This window comes from Eschrichtius robustus, chromosome 15 (assembly GCF_028021215.1).
Source record: "Eschrichtius robustus isolate mEscRob2 chromosome 15, mEscRob2.pri, whole genome shotgun sequence".
NCBI classification, from domain to species: Eukaryota; Metazoa; Chordata; class Mammalia; order Artiodactyla; family Eschrichtiidae; genus Eschrichtius; species Eschrichtius robustus.
The window spans coordinates 40,030,947-40,056,375 of NC_090838.1; the positions used below are offsets into that span (position 1 = coordinate 40,030,947).

Genomic DNA, 25,429 nt, shown 5'->3' on the forward strand with positions numbered 1-25,429 from the left:
TCACTTATAACTTACCTGTTAACATATAGGTTATAATCTTATTCTTTTAAAAAAAATTGGGGGATTGCATCAAAAATGGCTTCTTAAAATATAAAAAAGTTTTTTCTTCTTTGATTTTATACCAAATAAAAATGGATGGACACCAGGTGTATGTATATAGACTACTATGGCAAAACTGAGCATCAAAGAAAGAAAAACAAATTCTAAAAGAGGCTAGACTGAAAGAGCTTAATGTCAGACTGGAACAATTCAACATTTCTGGTATTTTCATCATTGAGAAGGGAGTGCAACTTGTCTCTCTCTGCCAGGAGTTGCATGACATGTCTGAATGGTAAACTTGAGAGAGAATAAACTGAGTATGCTCAATTCAGCTTCACCCTTTTCCTCATGGAAATGAGCTACCCTTAGGGAGCATGCCTTCTGTTACTACCCCATGAACACTGCCTGTGAAATAAGCCTATTTCATTTTGGGATTCAGTTAAACAGACTTATTTGGTTCTCATTCTATGTTGTATCTTCCGATTTAACCTCTAAGAGTAATGAAGTTGATATTTCAGCCTCCTCATGGTACTTCATGGCTTTGATTTTTTTTTTTTTTTTAAGAAATCCAGTTGGGATTTTTTTTTTTTAATTTATTTATTTTATTTATTTATTTTTGGCTGTGTTCGGTCTTCACTGCTACGCGCAGGCTTTCTCTAGTTGCAGTGAACAGGGGCTACTCTTCATTGCGGTGCGCGGGCTTCTCACTGTCGTGGCTTCTCTTGTTGCGGAGCACGGGCTCTAGGCTCGCGGGCTTCAGCAGTTGTGGCACACAGGCTCAGTAGTTGTGGCTCGTGGGCTCTAGAGCACAGGCTCAGTAGTTGTGGCACACGGGCTTAGTTGCTCTGCGGCATGTGGGGTCTTCCTGGCCCAGGGCTCGAACCCGTGTCCCCTGCATTGGCAGGCCAATTCTTAACCACTGCGCCACCAGGGAAGTCCCTTTGATTTCTTAATTTGTTCAGAATGTGGCAGGAAAAGGTATGCTATTTACTGGGCTTCCATGAAGATTGCAGTAACAGGCACTGTCATGTCCTGGTTATACTAGTTCAACATATAGTACTGCAAATATACTTTGCTACAGTATACCTACTAAAAAATTTTCAAATGCATGGATGCTCTTTCTCTGTTTTCTTTCTTTTTTTTCTTTTTTGGCCACACTGCACGGCTTGCAGGATCTTAGTTCCCTGACCAGGGACTGAACCCTCGCCCTCAGCAGTGAAAGCGCAGAGTCCTTACCACTGGACCACCAGGGAATGCCCTCTCTGTTTTCTTTAGGTTTCAATTTTGCACACCTAGGAGAGTCAAATAGATCCACTAGTTTACTAAGGCAAACAGCAGCCCCCCTCTCTTCATTTTCCCTTGTCCAGAGGCCCCCATTATAAAACCTGCTCTAATCTGAACTGGTTGCTATCGTCATAGGCACATGGTCATTTTACCATACTGTAATTTAGATTAGAGGTTAAAAATGTCCCCTAATTCCATCAGAGATGGGAGTTCTAATCTGTAGTTTTTGTTTTAAGGTAACTTTCAAGAAAAGAAAGTAGCAAAATTTTTTTGAAAAGAAAAAAATTTTTCCTTCATGCTCTTAAAACCAGAAGCCTCTTACATTGCTACAATGGTGCTTTTATTACATTCAGAAAGAGAACAATTGATTGACTTATAGTTTTATAATATCAGAATAAAACCTATCTATTATGGATTAAAGGATTCAGTTAATGTAATTTTGCTTTAAAGCACATTTAATGAAATGCATCTGTTTTGTTAAGAAATGCCTTTAGTGCAAAATGGTCTAATAATACAGGACTGTAAGTAGAAAACTGAACTTTACTTTGTCTTTTAAGATGCAAACCACAAAAGCTCCAACATAAATATAAAACTCCAAAGGCACAGACATTTTACCGGACTACCCCATATTATAAAATGATTTATTTCCCTATCAGAAGATACCAGATTGCTAAGAGCTTCTTCTATATTTTAAAACAAGAGGTTGTTAACTTTTCAGCACAAGCATTTCTAAATCTCTGCCATATACATTACAATAAGTCCTTGAAAATTATCATTCTCTCAAGTTACAAACTTAACACTGATATAAAAATAAAAGGTGAGATTAAGTATTTTTTCATTAAAATTTTTTGAAGTGAAATAATCTTTCTTAACTACGATAGGGTGAAAGGCATTTAAGAGTTTCTCTTAAAACTCTCCAAATAAAACAAAAAAATGAATGAAAAGTAAAGAGGAAAAAATATGCTACCTTCATTGAAATAAATGTCTACAACCCCAAACTATAATCAATCAAACACTTGCCAAATACTGTGATATCTGGATAAGGAAGAATAAGGTGCTGAGAGCAAATGTTACCATACACCTTTAGCAAGGTATGTTTCCCCAAGTAACTGTACTTTTTTCTTTTTTAAATAAATTTATTTTATTTATTTATTTTTGGCTGCGTTGGATCTTCGTTGCTACACATGGGCTTTTCTCTAGTTGTGGAGAGTGGGGGCTACTCTTCATTGCGGTGCGCAGGCTCTAGGCGCATGCGCTTCAGTAGTTGTGGCTTGTGGGCTCTAGAGCGCAGGCTCAGTAGTTGTGGCACATGGGCTTAGTTGCTCCGCAGCATGTGGGATCTTCCTGGACCAGGGCTCGAACCCGTGTCCCTTGCATTGGCGGGCAGATTCTTTTTTTTTTTTTTAACATCTTTATTGGAGTATAATTGCTTTACAATGGTGTGTTAGTTTCTGCTTTATAACAAAGTGAATCAGTTATACATATACATATGTCCCCATATCTCTTCCCTCTTGCGTCTCCCTCCCTCCCTGGCAGGCAGATTCTTAACCACTGCACCACCAGGGAAGCCCACAAGTAACTGTTCTAATAAGCAAGCCTAGCCAATGATCTTTTACTAAAGTAGTGAGAGCTAGTGTCCCGAACAGAACACAGGAGAGGAAGGAAATACTCCCATAGTAATATTTTCATAAAAATAATTTAGGCACAAGAAGTAAATCTGAAGAAGAAATACACTAATGTGCAATTTCTATCATCTAAAACTTGTATTTCCTATCGAAGGGGGACTATCCGAAGTAAAGTGAAATGAAAGGAGAGGAAAACCATATTTCTACAGTCTGTCAACTGTCAATCTGAGTTAAGCTCATAAACTTAGAATAAATGTCTCAAAAATTTTATAGCAATTTGGCACTGTTATGATATTTTAATTTTACTTTATGAAAATAACACTCTGCAATAGATTGAACATTAAACAACAAAAAACAAAGAATTGGGGAACTGTAAACACTGATAGAAAAATTACTTTTAGCAGTGAGACTGGCATTGTTATGTAAAAGAAAAAGAAGGAATCCCATCTTTTAAAGAAAGACATATATGCTGAAATATTTACAGATGAGATGATGATGCCTGGGATTTGCTTCAAAATAATTCAGAGTAAAGAAGAAAATAAGCAATGTATGAGGAGGTACAGATGAAACAAAATTGACCATGAGCTGAAAGTTTTTGAACGTGGAGGATGGATACATGGGAATTCATTATACTATTGTCTCTAATTTTATATATGCTAGAAGGATTCCATAAAACAAAAATACATTAAAGAAATCAGAGATGAAAACCACATTGGAAACAAAACAGAAAAGAGACAAAACTATGTAGACATAGTAAGATTTGAGGAAATCACACAAAATTTAAAGGAAAAGAACAAAACAATACAGAGCAATGTAAGTAATAGAGAAAATAGCCAAGTTTCTAAAGAAAGGAACATATGGACAGAAAAACAGTAAAAATTAAAACAACACAACATTAACAACAACATATGGATACTGAAGTAGAAAAGCAAATCCCACCAGAAAGAAAAAAAAAAAACCCAGAATGATCTCAGACTTCTCAGTCACACTCAATTCTAGAAATATAAAAATGACTACACAATTCTGAGGGAAAGAAAGTATAATAAAAAACTGTATACTCAGCCAAGTTAAAAGGTAAGCGGTAGGCATTCTCAAGTGGCAAGAATTCAAGCTACAATACCCATAAGCCTTTCTTTTAAAAATAAAATCAAAACGGCTAGATGACAAAATAGCCATACCAAGAATGAACCAAAATTTAAAAATTCAGGAATGGAAAAACTGTGATAAAAGGACTGAAGGTAAATAAATATAAATACAGACCAATAACTGTAGGAATGTAACTGTTATAAAGCTTTACAAAAGAAAAATAAGAATAAAATGATGGAGTAGAAATGGGTTGAAATATAAAGTATTTTCATCATTTTTCAAAGGGGGAGTTCACACTGTATTCAAAGTTTAAACATGCAGTTAACAATGACAAACTCTAGTCATACCCTTTAAAATTCTAGGGATGTCTTTTACACTGGGCATGTAATATTTTAACAAAAACATTAATTTCTTTAAAATAAAAAAAGTAAAAATTGTTTCATGATTCATTCTTGCCAATACAGGAGTTTAAATTCTAAGTAGGTCATAGACAAGGAAAAGGAAAGACAATTTCAGAGAACAAACAATAAATATGAATATATATAAAGATAGAGAACAGTACAGAAACTAGTTTAAATGTTTAATTCTGATGTTCTCTGAAATTCTATAAAAAACAAAGTCAAACTTTAAAAGGTTAACCTTAGTGATGTCATCCTACCAATCATGGGCAGCCGACACAAAGAATACTTGGAATGAAAGAACATTCTACCAAAGGATTTTAAAGGATTGTATCACAATACTAAAACAGATGAGAGACGCCCAAGATATGCTTTATTTCCATCCTTCCTTTATAAATCTATGATACCTTACAAATCTCTTCATCAATCCTTAATATATATATATATCTACAGGACTGGCTAAGATTTGCTTTTTAAAAAAGTTATAAAATTTATAAACCTAAATCTATAAAAAGTAAACTGTATTGGGGGGGGTGTGAAGAGTAAATTATTATAATGAATTTTAGTAACTGACCATCAGCATTAGGTCTTTTAAAAATGCGGAAATTTACTCAGGTTAAAGTTATTTTGGTACCTCAAATCATTTGTGAATGAGACCAGAGGCATGCATAAATATGATACTTGAATTGTAGGTAACTCTGGGGTAAAGTCTAAAGGCAACACAGGCAAAGAAATATTAGCATAGTATAGTTCCATTACAAAAATGCAAGCTCCATTTAGAATTCCACTTAAGAATTATTGTCAGAACTTCTCTGGTGGTGGTGGTCCAGTGGTTAAGACTCTGTGCTCCCAACGCAGGGGGCACAGGTTCAATCCCTGGCTGGGGAACTAAGATCCTGCATGCCACACAATGTGGCCAAAAAGTAAATTAATTAAAAATAAAAAAAATTTTTTTTAAAGAATTATTGCCAATGCGGGCGGCCCTCAAAGGGGCGGGGAGGCAGATTCTCAAGACTCTTATGTTTTGATAACCTCCATACCTTTGCCCAGACTCCCCAATTCCCAAACTCCCCTCTTCCCCACTCCTTGGAAAAAAGAGCTACAATTTGCAAAAAAATGTCAATTTTTAAATTCCAGCTGGAGAAGGGCAAGTGGTCATCTCCACTGTGCTTTCTTATCTACAGGCCCAAACTACAGCCTGAGTTTTAAGTGAACTGTTTTTCTCAGGTTACGGTTACCCCAGGAATATAATAAGCTGGACGGTCTGAAACTATTTACATCTAATCAGAACTTGATAAAAGGGTACTCTTCATGGTCTAGTTCAGTTTTTAAAAAAAGAGTTCTACATTAGGGTTTCAGACGCAAAAAATGAAAATAAAAAACTTCCTTCGCTAACTGACAATTTGTATATGTCAATTCAACGTTCCAAAGTTGCGTGATTAATATCATATAATAGCAATAAAACTTCACCATACCCTTGTTTGTCACCACATCAAACCTCCTCTCCTAGCTCTGACTTCTTAACAAAAAACGTTGCCAATGCTGTACTAGGACTTGAAAATTACTTCAACAAAAATTAGACATTAGGGAATTCCCTGGTGGTCCAGTGGTTAGGACACTGTGCTCTCACTGGCGAGGGCCCGGGTTCAGTCCTTAGTGGGGTAACTGAGATCCCACAAGCTGTGCAGAGCGGCAAAAAAATAAAAATCAGACATTAAATGAAAAGAATACCTGAATAGGCACCCAAGAACATTACTTTTGGCCTAAGAGAGCTCAAAAAGTCATGTCTCTATAAAATTGTGTAAAATGACATAGTAGTAACTAAAACATAATATCATCCATATAAAGATGCCTAATTAACTGCTGCATAAGAATTTTAGAACTGATATATTATCATCACTGTATTTCTTATTAAAGTTCTACCAGTTAAAAAAATTTTTAAGAGGAATGAAATGGAAGTCAAACTAATGATGAAACTATTGTTTCTCCAAGGGTAGTCTACAAACAACCTGCGTTAAACTCACTTATGGTGCTTATTAAAAAATACATATCCTGGGCCCCGTCCTTAAAAATTCTGATTTATTGTATCTGGGTGATTTTTATGCACAGTTACATTTGAGAACTACTGGTTTAGACCTTACTCCCCTCAAAGATCACACCAATTCCCTAAGGACTCCATCTTCCGTACATGTATATAAGGTTAGATTCAAGAATTTATAGAATTGATACTGCACACTGACTTTAGAATATAATGCTGAAATCTTCTTTTAAACCTACACTTTTCAATTCAGCATTCTGATGATGATAAAATGCTGACACCTATTTGAAATTTTAACTGATATGACATCAGTTTTTCTATTAAGAATAAATGTTCTTACCATGCCATGATCAAATGTGAACACACCAACGTCACGTCCATGATGAATATGATTCCGTCTAATAATTGGGTTTCCATGATTTTTAACCCAAATCCCAGCTAAAGCATTATTGGAAATTTCATTATCTTCATATATTCCCTACAACAATTAACCAGAAATAAACATTAGTAGAGCTAAAAAAAGAAAAAAGAAAAAAACCCACAAAATTAAAAAATACCTGTGCATGATCTGTTATATAAAGTCCAACATTTTCACAGTCACTGATGTTACAGTGCTTGATAGTGGGACATGCTCCTTGACCACTAACACATACTGCAGAGCCAACTGTAAGAAAAATAATTTATTTAAAAACCTACTGGGCAACACAGTGACTCATTTTATAATAAAACGTAACGGGAACACTAACCTGTACATGTACTTCGGATGATACAGTGATCAATAATAGGGCTACAATTTACTGTAATCTCTAAGCAGTGGTGTGCATTGTGGTGTTGAGCAGATTTGTCATCAGGATTAAACTGAAAAGTAGAAATTTTGTTTGAAATAAACAACCACTGCCTTAATGATTTCCACATACATACTTAAAAATTAAAAAATGCCTTACCCTTATTGTCATATATCCAACATAAGCATCCTCGGAACCTTCCATAAAAACGAAGGTTGAATCTCTAGTGTTTTCAATTATAACTTTGTCTGCTACTTTTCCAGGTGCTACGAAGAAAATATTTTAAAGCATATTACCTTTATCAGACAGATAAAATGGACATTTAAAAATTACTTTTTTAATCAGTAAAAATACTCTGCCATAAAACTAATAATTCAGTACTGCCCTTTTTACGGCTTTTAAATTGGGTACTTTTTTTGGAGAGGGAACTTTTAAAGAACATTAGTATTGAGTAGATAGATAACTATGTTTCATTGGCCTTCATACAAGCAGTCATACTTAACATGGACATTATCTGAGTACCATTATACACAAATCCATGTATAGTAATACTTCTAATAAGATTCAACTACAAATAGTATTTAGTATCAAATGAAATGGCATATTAAAAAGTGGGTTTCTTGTGGAAACCAAATCACAACCAGCAGCACCAGAAAACAAGGCTCAGGGAGAAGAAAGAAAGGGATGATGAGCAGGGAGAGAAAGAGAGAAACTTCTTTATTTAAACTTATTTCCAATACTGGCCTTGATTTGGAAAGTAATGGAAATCAGTAGGCAAAATTTTCTATACTCTCTCCTACTTTTCTTTGAGGTGGAAATGGGGGAGGGAAGAAGAAAGAGCAGTAAACGCAAATTTCATTAACTAGTAACAATTAACTAGCTATCTTAAAATGGTCTCGTACTACAGTATCCTTAAAAAAATCAGATATACCATAAATCTTCAAATAACTGATCAGTGCTCAACAAATACTACATTTCTTCTTAGAAACCTGACCGTAAAAACAGCTTTGAAACAGTACAGAAAGTATTTTAAAAGTACATTTGTTTCATTAAAAATACAGCAATAAAAACATTATCCTCTGTATTTTCAAATAAAAGATAAAATTAACCAATATTTTTCTCTCCTTAATGAACAACTAAAGCAGCTGGACAAAGTACTGACATCAAGAAATACACACATCCCCCCAAAAAGAAATAGGTACATTTATAATTTCTGAACTCTAAAGTTTTCATTTCCATCATATAAAATATACATGATATTTCGTATTTTTTCCTACAATTAAGATATTATCAAGGTTCATCTGGATTTTAAGTAACCAGCATTTTAAAAACCCATCATGTAAATAAAATATTAAAATTCTAATGACAATGCATTTACACATACCTGCACCAATCATGGTGATTGGAGATTCAATATATATCCATTCATCAGTATATATTCCAGAATGAACAAAGATAAGTCCATCAAAATGAGCTTCTTGTACCCCACCAAGAGCATCTTCAATTGTATCGTAATACTAAAAAAAAAAAAAAAAAAAAAAAAAAGTCAGTATAGAACTGTAAGATCATCATTTTAAATATTAGAAAAAGACAAATCAAACATACCAACATATTTTCTCTTCCTTTGTATCTTGCAGGGTTACTGTAGAAATGTTCAGCAAATCCTGGCTTTACATGCGCACCTTTATACTAAAACATCAAAAAAACCAAAAACAAAAACACAAAAACAAATACTGACTACTCACATAAATACTATAGTCTAAATTAATTTAGTACTATATGAATTTTTCATTAATTATCAAAAACAATTATCAGTCCAACAAATTTTCTGTTGCATATTGCAATGTAAAATCTAGAACAGTTTATGACTCAGTAATATCCAGTAAATAGGACATGGTTTTTCAAGCTGGAACAGACAGTTCTTTGTTGTGAGGGCTATCCTGTGTAGGATGTTTAGTAGCATCCCTGGACTCTAACCACCAGGTATCAGTAGCAGTCTCTTCTCCAGCTGTGACAACCAAAAATGTCTCCAGACATTGTCAAACATCCCCTGTGGAGCAAAATCACCCCCAGCTGGGAACCATTCGTAAAGGACCATATGAAAATTAAGCTAAATGTGAAACTTTAAATAACTACTCAACAGTAATAATTTAAATATAAGTTCAAACAGATCCAGAGAAAGTATAACTGCTCTCAGGCTACTGATACTTACTGCTACTGTTTAAATGATTAATAAATATGTCAGTAGTGAAAAGAATTGTTGACTTTTTTGTTGGTTGATAAATGTCCACTGGCTTGAAACCTATTTTTTTTTTTTTGCGGTGCCACGAGTCTTCTGGGATCTTAGTTCCCTGACCAGGGACTGAACCCGGGCCCTCAGCAGTGAAAGCGTGGAGTCCTAACCACTGGACTGCCAGGGAGCTCCCCTGAAACCTATTCTTGAGTTTAAATTTTTAAAAAGGAACTTTTATTTAAAATATATAATATAAATCAGTGTTTTCCATTTATACTTCATACCAACTGCTGGAAACTCTCTTTCCAAGGATTTGGATGTTCATATTCTTCTGGATTAATCTGGTAGAATTTGCCAGGTTCAGGATGCATCATAGGGCGGGTATATTCAAATACTTCCATGTATAATCGTTTCCTGAAGGGGGAAAGGAATGAAAGACTTCTTCATAAAATGTCCTTTAAACAACTATAAAAATTATTTGAGGCCTCAAAAACTTATAAGAATATGAAAAAGCAGAATTTTAAATGTAAAAATAAAATTTTTCTCTAAAACAATGTAACTGCATATAAAAAAAACAGTCCACCCAAAAGAATAAGTGTCAATTCTTTAAAATCTGACTGTTTAGTCAGGGGAAAATAAAAGCCACCCTTACTGTAAAAGCCACATACAGTTTCACTTTAAAAGGATTATTTTAAATAATGATGAAAAATAATGATGATGCTTCATTTATGTCCTATCAAGAACCATCAAATCTTAGAAGTGGAGTGATAGTAACTATTGTAACTTCTTGTACAAAGCAAAATGTTTCTTCTTCTGCTCTTCGTTCTCTTTTTCCTTTCTAACACAAATATAATTTTTTCATAAATTTAAGGTGTACCTTATTTTTAGCATCATAGAAGTAATACATATAAGCTGTTGTAAAATACAGAAAAGTACAGAGAGATAACCTATACTTTCAATATATTCACTATTAAACAGTTTACTGTATTTCCTTACAGTCTTTTTAGGTACAGATAATTTTCACTTGTAACAGTTGTGACTGTAACACATAAAATTTTGTATTCTGCTTTTTACTTTTTATAACATAGCATCTTCCCATGTTATTAAAAGCTGTAAAAATCACTGTTGGGGCTTCCCTGGTGGCGCAGTGGTTGGGAGTCTGCCTGCCAATGCAGGGGACGCGGGTTCGAGCCCTGGTCTGGGAGGATCCCACATGCCGCAGAGCAACTAGGCCCGTGAGCCACAATTGCTGAGCCTGCGCGTCTGGAGCCTGTGCTCCGCAACAAGAGAGGCCGCGATAGTGAGAGGCCCGCGCACCGCGATGAGGAGTGGCCCCTGCTTGCCGCAGCTGGAGAGGGCCCTCGCACAGAAACGAAGACCCAACACAGCCATAAATAAATAAATAAATAAATAAATACATAAATAAATAAAAGTTAAAAAAAAAAAATCACTGTTAATGACTATATCACAACCCTCTAAGTAGACATTACATTGTTTACTTTTAGTCCCATCCCTTACTGCTAGACTTTTCCATTATTTCTAATTTCCCCTCACTAACTATGCTATTATGAAAAATTTGTAAATAGGGTAAACAAATTTTCAGAAGTGGAATTGCTGGGTCAAAGGGCATGCTTTTTTTTTTTTTTTTTTTTTTTTTTGGCTGCATTGGGTCTTCGTTGCTGTGTGCGAGCTTTCTCTAGTTGCAGTGAGTGGGGGCTACTCTCTGTTGTGGTGCACGGGCTTCTCATCACAGTGGTTTCTCTTGCTGCAGAGCACCGGTTCTAGGCGCGTGGGCTTCAGTAGTTGTGGCTCGCGGGCTCTAGAGCACAGGCTCAGTAGTTGTGGCACACAGGCTTAGGTGCTCCACAGCACGTGGGATCTTCCTGGACCAGGGATCGAACCTGTGTCCTCTGAATTGGCAGGAGGATTCTTAACCACTGCACCACTAGGGAAGTCCCAGGGTATGCCTATTTTATGGTTCAAAAATACAAATGTCCGAACTATTTTCCAAAAGTGATATACAAAATCTACAGTCTTACCTAACTATCAGATTTAATTAATTAGCTGTTTTAAATTAGACTTCATACTGTTTCTAAAAAGCAATGGAATGAAAAACATTTCCCATAATCACTGTTGCTTTTAACTGACAAGTAGCAGAAAAAGTACTTCTTTTATTGTTTTAAAAACACTGCCGGGCTTCCCTGGTGGCGCAGTGGTTAAGAATCCGCCTGCCAATGCAGGGGACACAGGTTCGAGCCCTGGTCCAGGAAGATCCCACACGCTGCGGAGCAACTAAGCCCGTGTGCCACAACTACTGGGCCTGCGCTCTAGAGCCCGCGAGCCACAACTACTGAAGCCTGCGCACCTAGAGCCCGTGCTCCGCAACAAGAGAAGCCACCGCAATAAGAAGCCTGCACATCACAACGAAGAGCAGCCCCCGCTCGCCGCAACTAGAGAAAGCCCGCACGCAGCAACGAAGACCCAATGCAGCCAAAATAAATAAAAGTAAATAAATTCATTAAAAATATATTTTAAAAAAACAAAACAAAAAACACTGCCTGGACTGACAACCAACATTTGTGATAAACAGGTAACTTGGAATTTATAAGCATTCTAATTTTCTTCTGACTATTTAACTGTAACCATCAACTCACACTCCAACTTTCCTACCATCTTCAGCATTTTGGGCAGCAAGTAATATATCTCAAGATAATAAGAAATAAATTTTCACTTACCACAAAATTGGATCATTAGCAAGTTCACTGAAGCGTTTACACACACAAGCTGCTCTACAAAGATCCTGTTCCAGCAAGTAAGAGAAGATTTTTAGAACCACTTCATCTGGCAGTTTCTCCTGAAGATACTGTTCAGCAGGTGCTGCTATAAAGAGATTAACAAACAGAATATAAACAATCTATCATGCTAGCAAAGACTTTCTCATTATTTAAAGAGCACAATTTCCATTTTGTCTAATGAACAGCTTTTATTTTTTGACGACAATCATTTTATAAGCATTTGCTTTCATAGATGACACACATTTATTTTCTTTTATCTTGACTTGACAGTATTCTTTCTTTTAGCTAGCTAGTATGCACAATTTCAAAAACTGGTTACACTAAATATACAAAAAGGATTTTTATACAACAATTACAGTCAGAGATGGAGAAGGTGATGGTTCTCATGTTTATTCTGTAATAATCACTTTCTCAATCTCAAATGTACAAATAAACTACATTTAATTTGATTTTATTTTTTTGGTATCAAAAAATAAAAATTATTTGACCCTATTTCTTAGCTTTCCCATAGGAAATACCTGATAGATCTTGTGATTTTCCAGAGACTCTGGCACGTTTTGCACGATGACCAAAAAAGTTTTCTGTAGTTGAAGTTGAAGCACCCTTTAAAAACAAAATGAAAACTAGTTAAGCAAATATTTTTACCATAATCATTACTTCTAAAAAATGATGACGGTCCCCTTTCTGTTTGTTTCCTAACAATTCCTTCATTACACACACAAAAAAGCAGTTACATTGAACTTACCTCCATACTGCTCTTTGTAGGACACGCTGTTCTTTTTGGCAAAAGAGTTTTCCTACGAAGTTGGTATGGACTATTTTGTGCACCAGGACCTGATTCTTCTGCAACCATATCTGCAGGTACATCATCATCTGTTATAAACAAAAACAATATGAAAAATGTCACCCATTTTTAAGAAAAAGTTCTATGGATTCAGTAACTTTTAAAAAACTTTATAAATTTTTTTGGGGGGAGATACAGTTTTTATACAAAATTCCAGCCAACTGGATAACCATCTGAGAAGTGCTGGATTTCTACTTCATTTCTTACTTCAAAATAAATTCCACAATAGACCATATGCTTACATACAATATAAATAAACAAAATCACTAGAAGAAAACAAAATTATTTTTTATAATGTTAAAGTGGAGAAGCTCTTTCAAGGTTATGACACAAAATTGGAAGGCATTTAAAAAAAAGGTGAGGAGGATGTTCACGTGACGAGTGAGTACACGTGAGTACTGCAAGGTTAGAGTCCAAGTGGGGTGAGAAAGGTGTCAAAAGAGAGGGATAGTTCAGTATAGGGTATCAGATACCAAGTAGGATAAAAAGGGCATCCATGCAGAGGGTGGTCTGGCATACAGTGTTGGAGCTCAAGAGGGGTTAAGAAGGAAGTCCATGTGGGGGAAGGTGGCCTGGAATGGAGAGTCAGAGCCAGAGAAGGGAGAGAAGGGCATTGCACAGGAGAGGGGATGGTGGAACTGGAAGCTTGGTAACAAACAACAGAGGGACTGATCAAATGGAAGCCAGGCTTCTGAAAGAGAAGAGTTAAAATATAAAAAAAGAGAAAGCTAGAGTAAATCTTACGGTGTTATATTGGAATTATCAATGTGAACTCATTGTTTCTAAAAGATAGATAGATATAGAAATATGTATAGATACAGATGTTTGGAAATGTGTGGATTATACACGCGTATATTCCTTAGCTCTGTTCACTGACAAAGCCTGGAAGCAATGCCACTCCAAGAGCAATGAGCATGACTAGCATTTGGATCTTTGCTTCTGAATACTTCTCTATAAAAGGAGTAAGGGCTCCTTGGAGAAATGGCTGATTCTAGGTTGAGGGAAATACAGAATGAGCCTGGAGTATCTTGTGGCAGAAACAAGAAAGTGCTCAGTAATGAGGACATGTCAAAAGAACACTGAAGTCAGCCTGAATGGCCACCCACTAGCAAAATCATGCTGAAGTACCAAAACTCATGATAGTAAAGGGATTATAACCCACTGAATGGACAACAACCCATAAATTCATTCCACTACAAATAAATGAATAAATGGAAAGTTTGACAAGGAGATGTTTAAAGTACCTCCCCCACAAAATACTGATTAAGTAGAAAGGGAAAAACCATTACTCTACAGTAGAGATGCCAATCAGATGCTGTCTTAATTAAGGGATCAAAGTGAACATCATCATTCATAGGACAAACTGAAACCGTGTGTCACCTGATAGCATACAAGATCACAGAATCACTTCTATGATATTCCTGACAAAGATGCATAACCTAAATCTAATTATGAGGAAACATTAGAACAAATTCTTGTTCTAATTTGTTTTGAATAATCTTCAAACTGTCAGTTATGAAAGTCAAGGAAAGCCTGAGGAACTGTTCCAGATTGAAGGATACTGAAAAGATATGTCAACTCAATGCAACATGTGGTTCTGAACTGGATCCTTTTGCTAAAAGGTTGTTATTAATACAATAGTGAAATAATTCATTCAATTAGTGAAACTTGAACGGGGGTCTAAAGACAGTAACGTGTCAATGTTAACTTTCTGATTTTAATAGGTGTAATATGGTTATTTAAGGGAATATCCTTGTTTGTAGGAAATACACACTAAAGTATTAGGAGGTGACAGGACAAAGGCTGGGAACTTATTCTTGAAGGGTTCAGGGAGAAAAAAAAAACCACACTTCTTTGTACTGTACTTCTAAACTCTTTCCTAAGTTTGGATTGTTAAAAATGAACTAATAAATCTGAGTAATATTTTAACATTTAAAAATTCTTCTTGGAAAATGAAAACCATAAACATAGTCAAAAGAAGCAACACAATTAGGAAAAAATATGTGCAACACATGTCACGAAAGGGTAATTTCCTTATTATATCTGAGTGCTACAAATCAATATGGAAAAGGCTAACAATTCAATAGAAAATTGGACCAAGGACACGAACAGACAATTCATAATTTAGGAAATACAAATGAAATACTAATAAAAACTATAATGAGATTTTTTTAATCAAAGCAGATTACCAAAGATCAAAAAGTTTGATCACAGTACTTCCCTGGTGGCGCAGTGGTTAAGAATCCCCTTGGTTCGAGCCCTGGTCCGGGAAGATCCCACACGCCTTGGAGCAACTAAGCCTGTGCGCCACAACTACTGAGCCTGCGTGCCACAACTACTGAAGCCCGCGCACCTAGAGCCCATGCTCCCACAACAAGAGAAGCCACTGCAATGCGAAGCTCGCGCACCGTAACGAAGAGCAGCCCTCGCTCGCCGCAACTAGAGAAAGCCCACATGTAGCAACGAAGACCCAATGCAGCCAAAAATAAAGAAATAAATTTATATACATAAAAAAGTTTGATCAAATACTAGTATTATATATCAAAGGATAGCATGAGGCAAAAAAAACAATTCTTAATTGCTTTAAGGAGAGCAATTTGACAATAGCTATTACTACCTTAACAATTCCATTTCTGGGAATTGATTCTGCAGCTATATTCACACACATGGGCAAAGTAGTAAGTACCAGGATATTCACTGCAGTACTGTTTATAATACTGCTGGGTAACAATCAAAATGTTCATCAGTAAGTATTTGTTAAAAAGCTATAGTATAGCTATACTATCGATGTGGCCATTACAAAATATAAAGCAGTTCTATACAGAACAGATAAGGAACTATTTCCAATATACAGGAAGTATAAAACCCAAAATATACAGAACAATGTGTTTAGTATATGTGTGTGTTTCAAGGCAATACATATACATATGCTTATACATGCATATATTTACTAAAATATAAACTCCATGATGGAAGAGAGCCAACTTGAAGAAGCTCCCACTAGCCAAAGATGGGACAATTTGAGCATCAGTAAGAATAACTGAAAAGAACCAAAAGAAATATATTTAAATCTGTGAGTTTATGACACTTAAAAAAAGGGGGAAAAAGGTTACTTTGAAAGATGCTAGTGAAAAGCAACTCATCATTTTGAAAACTGTTATACAACAGGAAATAACAAAACATTTACTCTTCCTCTCTTATATAAACTAAACTACCAGGTAACTAAGTATTAGATGAGGGGAAGCTTCTTTACAGAAACATTCCAGCAATAAATGAAGAAGAAATAATAAAATTAGAAAAAATAAAAATCTGCAATCTCTAAAGAGTTAATGGATTTAACCACTGAGTATCAATACTTCTAATATCACAAAAAGAAAAACCACCAGATATTATATATCTCCTGATGAAAGAACACACCACCACCTACAAAATTTTGCCAAAACCATCAAATCTCAAATTGATCAAACCTGTTAAAAATTCTAAAAGATCAAACTATACCAGTTTCTTCGACAAATTATATGGGAAAAAATGGGGGAAAAATAAGCAAAACTAAAGCATACTGTTCAAAAATATACACTACAGTATTAAAATTACAAAGAAAAAAGCCAGAAAATGATTATCATAAAAATGCTTTTTGTGGGGAAGGAATGGGGCACATAAAAGGCTTCTGCAGTGGCTGGTAAAGTTCTACTTCTTGATCTATTGGTATTACAATACCAACCTTAACAATAATTCAATAAACTATATATTTGTTTTATGTGAGCCTCTCTATCTGGCTATATTTTCTGATAATAAAGGTGTTTTTAAAAGATGGGGGGTTGTAACAGTGTATTTAAAAACAGGTTTTGGGCTTCCCTGGTGGCGCAGTGGTTGAGAATCTGCCTGCCAATGCAGGGGACACGGGTTCGAGCCCTGGTCTGGGAAGATCCCACATGCCGCGGAGCAACTGGGCCCGTGAGCCACAACTACTGAGCCTGAGCGTCTGGAGCCTCTGCTCCGCAACAAGAGAGGCCGCGATAGTGACAGGCCCGCGCACCGCGATGAAGAGTGGCCCCCACTCGCCGCAACTGGAGAAAGCCCTCACACAGAAACGAAGACCCAACACAGCCAAAAAAATAAACATAATAAATAAATAATAAATAAAAATTAAAAAAAAAAAAACAGGTTTTATCCCAACCGCAGACCTTGGACAGATAAACTTTTAAAAATCAATCAATAAATCAATTTTTTGGCCACACCCTGCAGCATGCCAGATCTTAGTTCCCCAACCAGGGATAGAACCCACGCCCCCTGCAGTGGAAGCTCGGAGTCTTAACCACTGGACTGCCAGGGAAGTCCTAGGCAGATGAACATTTTTACACCTAAATATTCTCACTAGTAAAGATGGTAACACTATCTTATAATTCACTGGGATGCTGGAAGTGTTTAAATAGAATAACATGTGCAAAACACTCAGCAGTATGCCTGGCTCACACTGTGTTCAATAAATGTTTTAGCTATTATTATTCCATTTAAATATTATTCAAATGAAACCTGGAAAACCTAGTAAGTTTTCTATGTACTATGCTGTAGTCAGAAAATATAGCCGGTGTTATATGCTTGGGTATTTGTCAGTCATCCCACTGTAGTTTAATATGTGGTTAATTTCTATGTTTCATGTGTGATTGAAAGGAACATCTACATTCTATTTTTTGAAAGTAAAGTTTAAACACATCTAAAATATCAAGTTTGTTAACTGTATTGATCAAATATTCTATGCCTTCACTTTTGTTGGAGGGTGGTGGTAGCAGTGGTCTGATTTATCTGTTGGCTTCTGAAGGAAATGTGTTAAAATTTCCCACTACCTGTAGGTAGTCCATTTTTAGTATGTAAAATTTTGCTTTATATACTTTGACATAAATAATATTACTTGGACATAAAGGTTCAAGATTATTATTTCTTCCTAGTGAATTATTCCTTTCCATCATTATGCAATGGCTCTCTTTATCCTTAATAATACTTTTGCCTTTAAAATCTGTTTTTGCCTGATAATATTTTTCTAAGAGTTTTTTGTCTTGTTTTGTATCAGCCTAGCATTTTGCCAATCCTATATTTTCAACTTTTTACTTTTGGGTCATTATATTTTAGATTTAGTTCTTCTTAACCATTTATTGCTATATTTCTTTCCTTTTCAGCCAAGCAAGAATATCTAATATGCTATTTAATCCATCTAAAGCCAAATTCCAAGATTATATTTTTCATTTCTGAATGCGATTTGATTTTCTTTTTCGAGTCTGTTTCTTTTTCATATTGGCCTGTTACTTCATCATGCTTCATTTCCTTTTTTTATCCTTTTAATCATTTCATACACACTTATTTTATATTCTCATTTAGATTGTTCTATCATTGGTCACTTTAAAAAAATCTATGTACAATTAGGAAAGCTCTTTCAGGTTCTAGGCTGCATGCCTGGGTCTCAGAGCTAGCTCTATTTTGAAAAGGCCCAGTCTCCATTCTCCACTAAAATTCCACCCCAGACTTCTTAGGACATATATCCAGGACCAAAAGGGGCCTGTACTATTTTATACAGCAGCACCAGTTCCCACTTAAGGTTTTGATTTGATTTCTTTCATACCTGGCACCTGGGAATTTCCTTCTCTTCTTTCCTTCCTCAGAGTTTAGCCATGCATTTAGTTTTGCGTTACACTTCTATATGTTTGCAGTGTGTATAAACGTGCGGGTGATACTTCTATCATCTTGGTTTATCGTGCAGCTAGTAGTCAGTTTCTACAACACTCAAAAGAACATCCTCAAACTTTTCATCCTAAACAGCCCTCCCTCTAATCCCACTCCTGTTTAAAATCTATAGATCTTACTATTACAGATACCCACCCAGACACCACCATCTTTCCTTTTCACCATCAACACAGCAAATATTAAGGACTGAAAAGTAAGGAATGCAGAGGTAATAACAGGAAAGAGAAGGTGCTTGTTAATTCAGGTGCAAGCTGAAGTTCACACCAAATAAATACATAAAGCTACATGATTTGAATCATGTAATGCCACAGTAACCTCAACTTCTTATTCAGAACACTGTCCTGTTCTAAAGCACTCAAAGCTCAGTTCTAAAGTAACTGTATTAAACTCTTACTTGTGCTGAGATAAAGAATCTGTGCTAAATTCTATACAGCTCTCATAATAAATTACCACTGACTGTTCTGAAAATTACATACAGCGCCAGAAGGTATTTTTACAAAGGGGTCATACTGGAAAGATCACTTGGCTACTATTTTAAATAAGAAGCAAAAGGAGAAAGCTTAGAAGAAACAAAAACCCAAAACACACACGCAAAGAACAATCTCTAGTCACTAGTGTTCTCTTCATCTTTTGAACTCCTATAGTACTGTATATACACCATATATTCTTTACCTTATCACAGCTGCCTTATCTGTTTTTTTTACTTTTTTGGCATACACTCTTATTTTCCTAACAAAATTTAAGCTCTGAGGGCAAGGTCCCTATTTTATATTTTTCCTCCATGTTCAGCTTAGTGCCCAATAACAGCTGAATAGATGTTGATTCTTATCCGTCAAGAACTCTTTAATTTTACTCAATTCAAGGAGTTTTCCCCAGAAACCACCACTAGTGGTAGACTAAGATGACCTTACATACTACTTTACAGAAAATAAAAAGCCAGACAGGAACTGCTTCACTTCTTCCTACCTCCAACTCTGCAAACTCATTTACATGCATATCCATTATTTTTTGTTCCCTCCTGAAATTATGATAGATTTGGCACATATGAAGCAAACAAAAAAATGTTAAATAAATTATACAATGACTAAAGTAAAGATCTATGATAGCTGCCAAACTGTGTCCAATCCGGGAACCAAGAAATCATGAAGGACTGGTTATGGTATTGTTCTAACAACAGAGTCTAAAAACAAGACCTCAAAATAATATTTTGTTAAAATTTTTTTAACTTTATAGCTTTTACTTTTATATCTAACATTGGAATACCAGTATTCAAATGGCAAATTGTAATCTAAGACTAATAAAAAATAACTCTCAATACCAAAAATGTTCAATTTCAACCATAACTTACAGAAAATGTAGTTTTCAATTAGAAAAACAATTAGAAAAATAGTTCTTGACCAGTGATGCCCAATAGAAACAGCATGTGATCCAATTTTCTAGTAGCTATATTAAAAAAATATCAGTGAAATTAATTTTAATATAAATTTAACCCACTTAGGTAAAATTTATTATCTCAACATGTAATCAATATAAAATTATGAGATATTTTACATTCTCTTTTTTCATACTAAAGCTCTGTGTTTTTAATACTTACAGTATGCTTCAAATTCAGATAAGCCATACTTCAAGTGCTCAACAGCCCCACGTGGCTAATGGCTACCCTAATTGGATAGTACACACACATACATACAGTTTTATTAAATTCTTATCAGTTCTCTTAAAGGATAAATAATATCATGCAGTTTAAAGGGATGCTATACCCACATATGAATAATGTCAAAATTTATTTTATAATTTTTAGATTTTACTATAAATCCTATATAAATATACTAGAGTCTTCACTCTCAATAGGAACCACAGGAATAAATAAAGGCTTCTGGAGAATAAGCATGCTTATTTAACTAAAAAATAATCTTTGAAATCTTTGATATTAAATAGCACTGAAAATTTATATTAAGATGCACTTCAACAAAAGAAGAGACTTAAGTCTATACACCTTAAGCAGAATACCTTAATTTTTACATACCTTTTTAACTATCTCAAAGATGTACAAAAAATTATACTATTGATTGGCTGGGGTTTAAAGTCTATACACTTTAGGTTTAAAGACTAACCTAAAGATAAAGGGTAGTTTATGGAATTTAATTTCCAGAAGTTTTTTCCCCCACAAATACTATATGAGTTCCACATTACTTACCCATAGCCACTGATCAGATTGGAAACTTAGGCAAAGCTGTGCTAGTAACTGTGTGTTTAGAAACAGCTCCCAGTCTCACAGTGTAAAGAACCACACTTGACAACTGTTTCTAACACAGTTGGGAACTACCACAGCTTTTTTCCAACTACTAAAAAAAATCCATGAATAAAATGAAATCAAGACAAAAATTTATCTTAAATGCATTTTAATTTAAATATTTTACTTAAAACTTAAATATTTTACTTTAAAAACTTAAATATTTTAAGGGAGGGAGCCCAGAAGTAAAGCTATTATAAAAAACTGCTTTTTAAAAGTCTGACTTGCGATAATCAGATATTTATAATTGTATTTTATATACAGTTACAAACTCTAAAAAATTTAACTATTCAGGATACTGTTCTATACTTCCATTAACATATTCAGTTATTATTTATACACATACATACATACACACACACACACACACACACACACATAATTCTGCTGAATTTTCACCGCAACATGAACTATAGGGATTATCTAAGACTGGTCAGAGAAAATATATTTGACCACTGAATAATAGTCTTTAGAAGCCACATCTTTGATATTATAAAGAACTACTGAAAACTCAAACAAGGCTTCATTTCAACAGAAGAAATTTAGACCACTCTTCATTCTGACAGAAAGTATGTTCAACAAATATTTGCTGAATGAGTAAAGAATAAATGAATGGGACTTCGCTGGTGGCACAGTGGTTAAGAATCTGGCTGCCAATGCAGGGAACACGGGTTCAATCCCTGATCTGGGAAGATCCACATGCCACAGAGCAACTAAGCAACTGAGCCCACACGCCGCAACTACTGAAGCCTGTGCTCCGCAACAGAGTAGCCCCCGTTCGCCGCAAGTAGAGAAAGCCTGCATGCAACGAAGACCCAATGCAGTCAAAAAAAAAAAAGAATAAATGAATGAATGTGCCATGCACTATGTGAGGTACTGGTAAAACAGAGCAACCAAACAGAATATTGTACTTACCCTCCAAGAGCTTAGACGAGACATAAATAACTAAGCAGGCAATAATAATACAGTATATGTCATACGCTGTAAAAAGGATAAGCGGAAGGTACTATGGGAACACACAAGAATATCTAATCCAATCTTAGATGATAACTGTTAGGGTATGATGCTGGGGTATTAGTGAAGGTTTCTTGAAGAAGGTCCAAGGTGAGATGATAACTACTGGGAGTTAGTTAAGCAGAAGGAATAGTGTTTGTGAAGACCTGAAGGTGCTCACCTCTAGAAGTCTCAAAGAACTGCACGTTGGTCCGTAAAGCTGTATCACATAGCAGGGTCCAGATTACGAAGGGTGCTACAAACACTTTAAAGAATTTAGATTTTATCTTGAAGGCCAAGGCTAGCCACTAAAGGGTTTTAAATATAGAACAGTGACATGTTCTGATTTGTGTTTTAGGGAGATTACCTGAACAATGTATAGATAGATAATTGGATGGCACTGGTGGCAAGAGGCCAATTAGGAAACTATGGAGTAATACAATGGAGAGATGAACATAGCTTGAACTATGGTAATAAAAATGAAAGAACTGAATAGATTTGAGATATATTCACAAGGTAAATTCGTAAAACTTGGTGACTGAATGGATATGGGTTGGGTGGAGGAGAGGATGGTGCCAAGAATAATATTGATCTGGGCAATCCAATGGATGGTGGTGCCATGTACTAATAAGGAAGGAACCTTTGTAGGTAAGACAGGGATGTGGAGGGAAAAAAAAAAGGTTTGGATTTTTCTTTTTAATGAGAAAATTTTTTGTTTTGTTTTGTTTTGCTGCGTTGGGTCTTTGTTGCTGCGCGCAGGCTTTCTCTAGTTGTGGCGAGCAGGGGCTATTCTTCGTTCCGGTGTGTGGGTTTCTATTTGCAGCAGCTTCTCTTGTTGCAGAGCAGGGGCTCTAGGTGTGTGGGCTTCAGTAGTTGCAGCACGTGGGCTCAGCAGTTGTGGCTCACGGGCTCTAGAGCGCAGGCTCAGTAGTTGCGGCGCATGGACTTAGTTGTTCTGCAGCACGTGGGATCTTCCCAGGCCAGGGCTCGAACCCGTGTCCCCTGCATTGGCAGGCAGGTTCTTAACCACTGTGCCACCAGGGAAGTCCCCAGGTTTGGACTTTGAGTTTTGAGGAAGCTGTGGGACATTCACGTGGAGACTCTCAACAAAACTAAATATATTGATCTAAGGCTCCAGTGAGTGATTTGGGTTGGAGATAAAAAATTACAGAGAATTTTGCCACTCTGAAAATATACTCTGGTAGGAGTGAAGATTCAGAAAGTGTAGATTAGTTGTCATTATTTATATATGGTACAATACTGGTGTTTCATGGCAGATGTGTCATCCAACTCTTGAGAATTAGCCATATGATGTAAGTGGATAGTTAGCAATGTCAAAATTATCATTACTGTATATATAAAAATGTATCTGTGGGTCCTGAATTGACAAGAATTCATACTCTAGCTTGATAAAAAATAAAAGAAAATCAACTGACAACTACTAATTCAAGGATTAATATCCTTTGGGAGTAGCTTAGCTTTATTTTCATTCTTTCCTGTTACATATCACATTTTGTTCTCCTAAGACATTTTCTCCCACTGCTTTCAGGGAAAGGAGTATTGAACAGCCCCCCCCCCCCCGCCCCGATGGAACATTTTAAAACACTTTCTTCTATTCTCGTATCTTACCTCCAGTTTTGCATTTTCAATATTTCCTAATGTGACAAAATTCATAAAATACAATCACTCTTTTCAATTTTATCAAACAAGAAAAACTATTTTAAAGTAACTTTCATAAATTTTAAGTATTTTTAAAGTTCAATTGGAAAACAACATAATTCAAAAGTATCATTACATCCAAAGTAGAAGCTGATACGACAAGAATATCAAGTGCATCATTAATTCAAGATCAGAATGACCATGGTCCCAAATCAATAATTAAGACAAACCTAATTCTAAGGCTAACATAAGACTCATGTAAGTCATTAATTAAAAGCTATTAATTTTCATCTATTTGCTAGTCACTATGAATATAAAAATCTGCCATTGAGGGACTTAATCTAGTAGGGAAGCTAGACATGTAAACAAATAACTGAAGCAATATAATAAGTGCCATACTAAAAGCACACGAGGTGTTAGTAAAGTATAAAATAGGACACAAAAATCACCATATGCACACAGCTTAAAAGGAAACAATTTAGCCTGTCCCTAGTTTTATTTTCACATGAAATTTAGACAATTTTAGAAATGCCTTTTATTAGTTTAGTTTTATAGAAAAGGAGTAGTGAAAGCCAGGAGAGTAAAGTATGAAGGTCAAAATGAGAATAAGCCTATTATATTCTTACAAGCATTAAATGCTTAACCTTTGTTGTAAATTCACACAACAAACTACTTAAATGAAAGAAGGAAAATGGACCGAGAGACTAAGCATCATCAGTTCTCTTTCTTTCACAGTTCCACAGTTAGACCACAGTTCTGAGACTGCATGATTTCTAGCAATATTTTACAGATCAAAAGATCAGATGACAGGAAAGATATTATTAGTGGTCATCTGAGGCCCACTAAGGTTCAGTGAAATGCTGAAGGTTAGAAAGCTAGTAAGTGGTAGCAAAATAATTTTTAGCTCAGTGGACTCCAAGTACAATGTTTTTATTTGTTTTCACAAAATGTAACATGGATGTCTCAAAAAAGCTTATTATATAATCAATGCAGATGATGAAAATGGGAGTAAATGGAATAATAATAGTACTATTACAAACTAGTGTACCCAACACTGAAAACTTCCACGTGCAGGCACTATTATTTCAAGTGTTTTCTATATGAATTAACTCACTGAATCCTTATATCAACTCTTTGAGGAACATATTATTATTACTATTTTACAGATGAGAAAACTAGGCACACAGAGGTTAAACATCTTGCCCAAGGCCACAAAATATTAAGAAGCAGAGGCAGAATGTGAACTCAGTCTAGCTCCAGAGCCCCATACTCTTTACCACTGTGCTATCTAAATACACATTAGTCATGTGAAATACTATTGGATATACTTATCACTAGGAGTATATTAGCATATAAAAGAATACCATGAAATGAAACATATACTTTTGGAAATGTTAAAGAATTTTTTAAAATGAAATCATAATTTTTCATGTCTTATTTTATTCGAAGTGTTAATGAGTTAACACTTTATATAAAAATACCACAACATATACATCAGACCCTTTATTTTCATAATGAGTATCTCCTTAGATCTTTTTGTATTGTAAATATCAATAACATTTTGATATTTTATTTTACATATTTGACGGCATAGCACAATGTTTACGAATACAGGCTCTGG

At 35.3% G+C, this 25,429-nt stretch overlaps 1 protein-coding gene across 1 annotated transcript in view; it reads right to left on the reverse strand.

Annotated features, from left to right (window-relative positions):
* FBXO11 (F-box protein 11) overlaps positions 1-25,429 on the reverse strand; it is a 101,557-nt gene that overhangs the window by 12,914 nt on the left and 63,214 nt on the right. Inside the window, exons 2-11 of the mRNA XM_068565018.1 lie at positions 13,029-13,156; positions 12,802-12,886; positions 12,224-12,368; positions 9,773-9,902; positions 8,861-8,944; positions 8,640-8,772; positions 7,415-7,521; positions 7,217-7,328; positions 7,028-7,134; positions 6,811-6,948 (exon numbers count right to left, since the gene is read on the reverse strand). Of these exons, the coding sequence (XP_068421119.1) occupies positions 6,811-6,948; positions 7,028-7,134; positions 7,217-7,328; positions 7,415-7,521; positions 8,640-8,772; positions 8,861-8,944; positions 9,773-9,902; positions 12,224-12,368; positions 12,802-12,886; positions 13,029-13,156 (1,169 nt within the window). The remainder of the gene's footprint in view (positions 1-6,810; positions 6,949-7,027; positions 7,135-7,216; positions 7,329-7,414; positions 7,522-8,639; positions 8,773-8,860; positions 8,945-9,772; positions 9,903-12,223; positions 12,369-12,801; positions 12,887-13,028; positions 13,157-25,429) is intronic.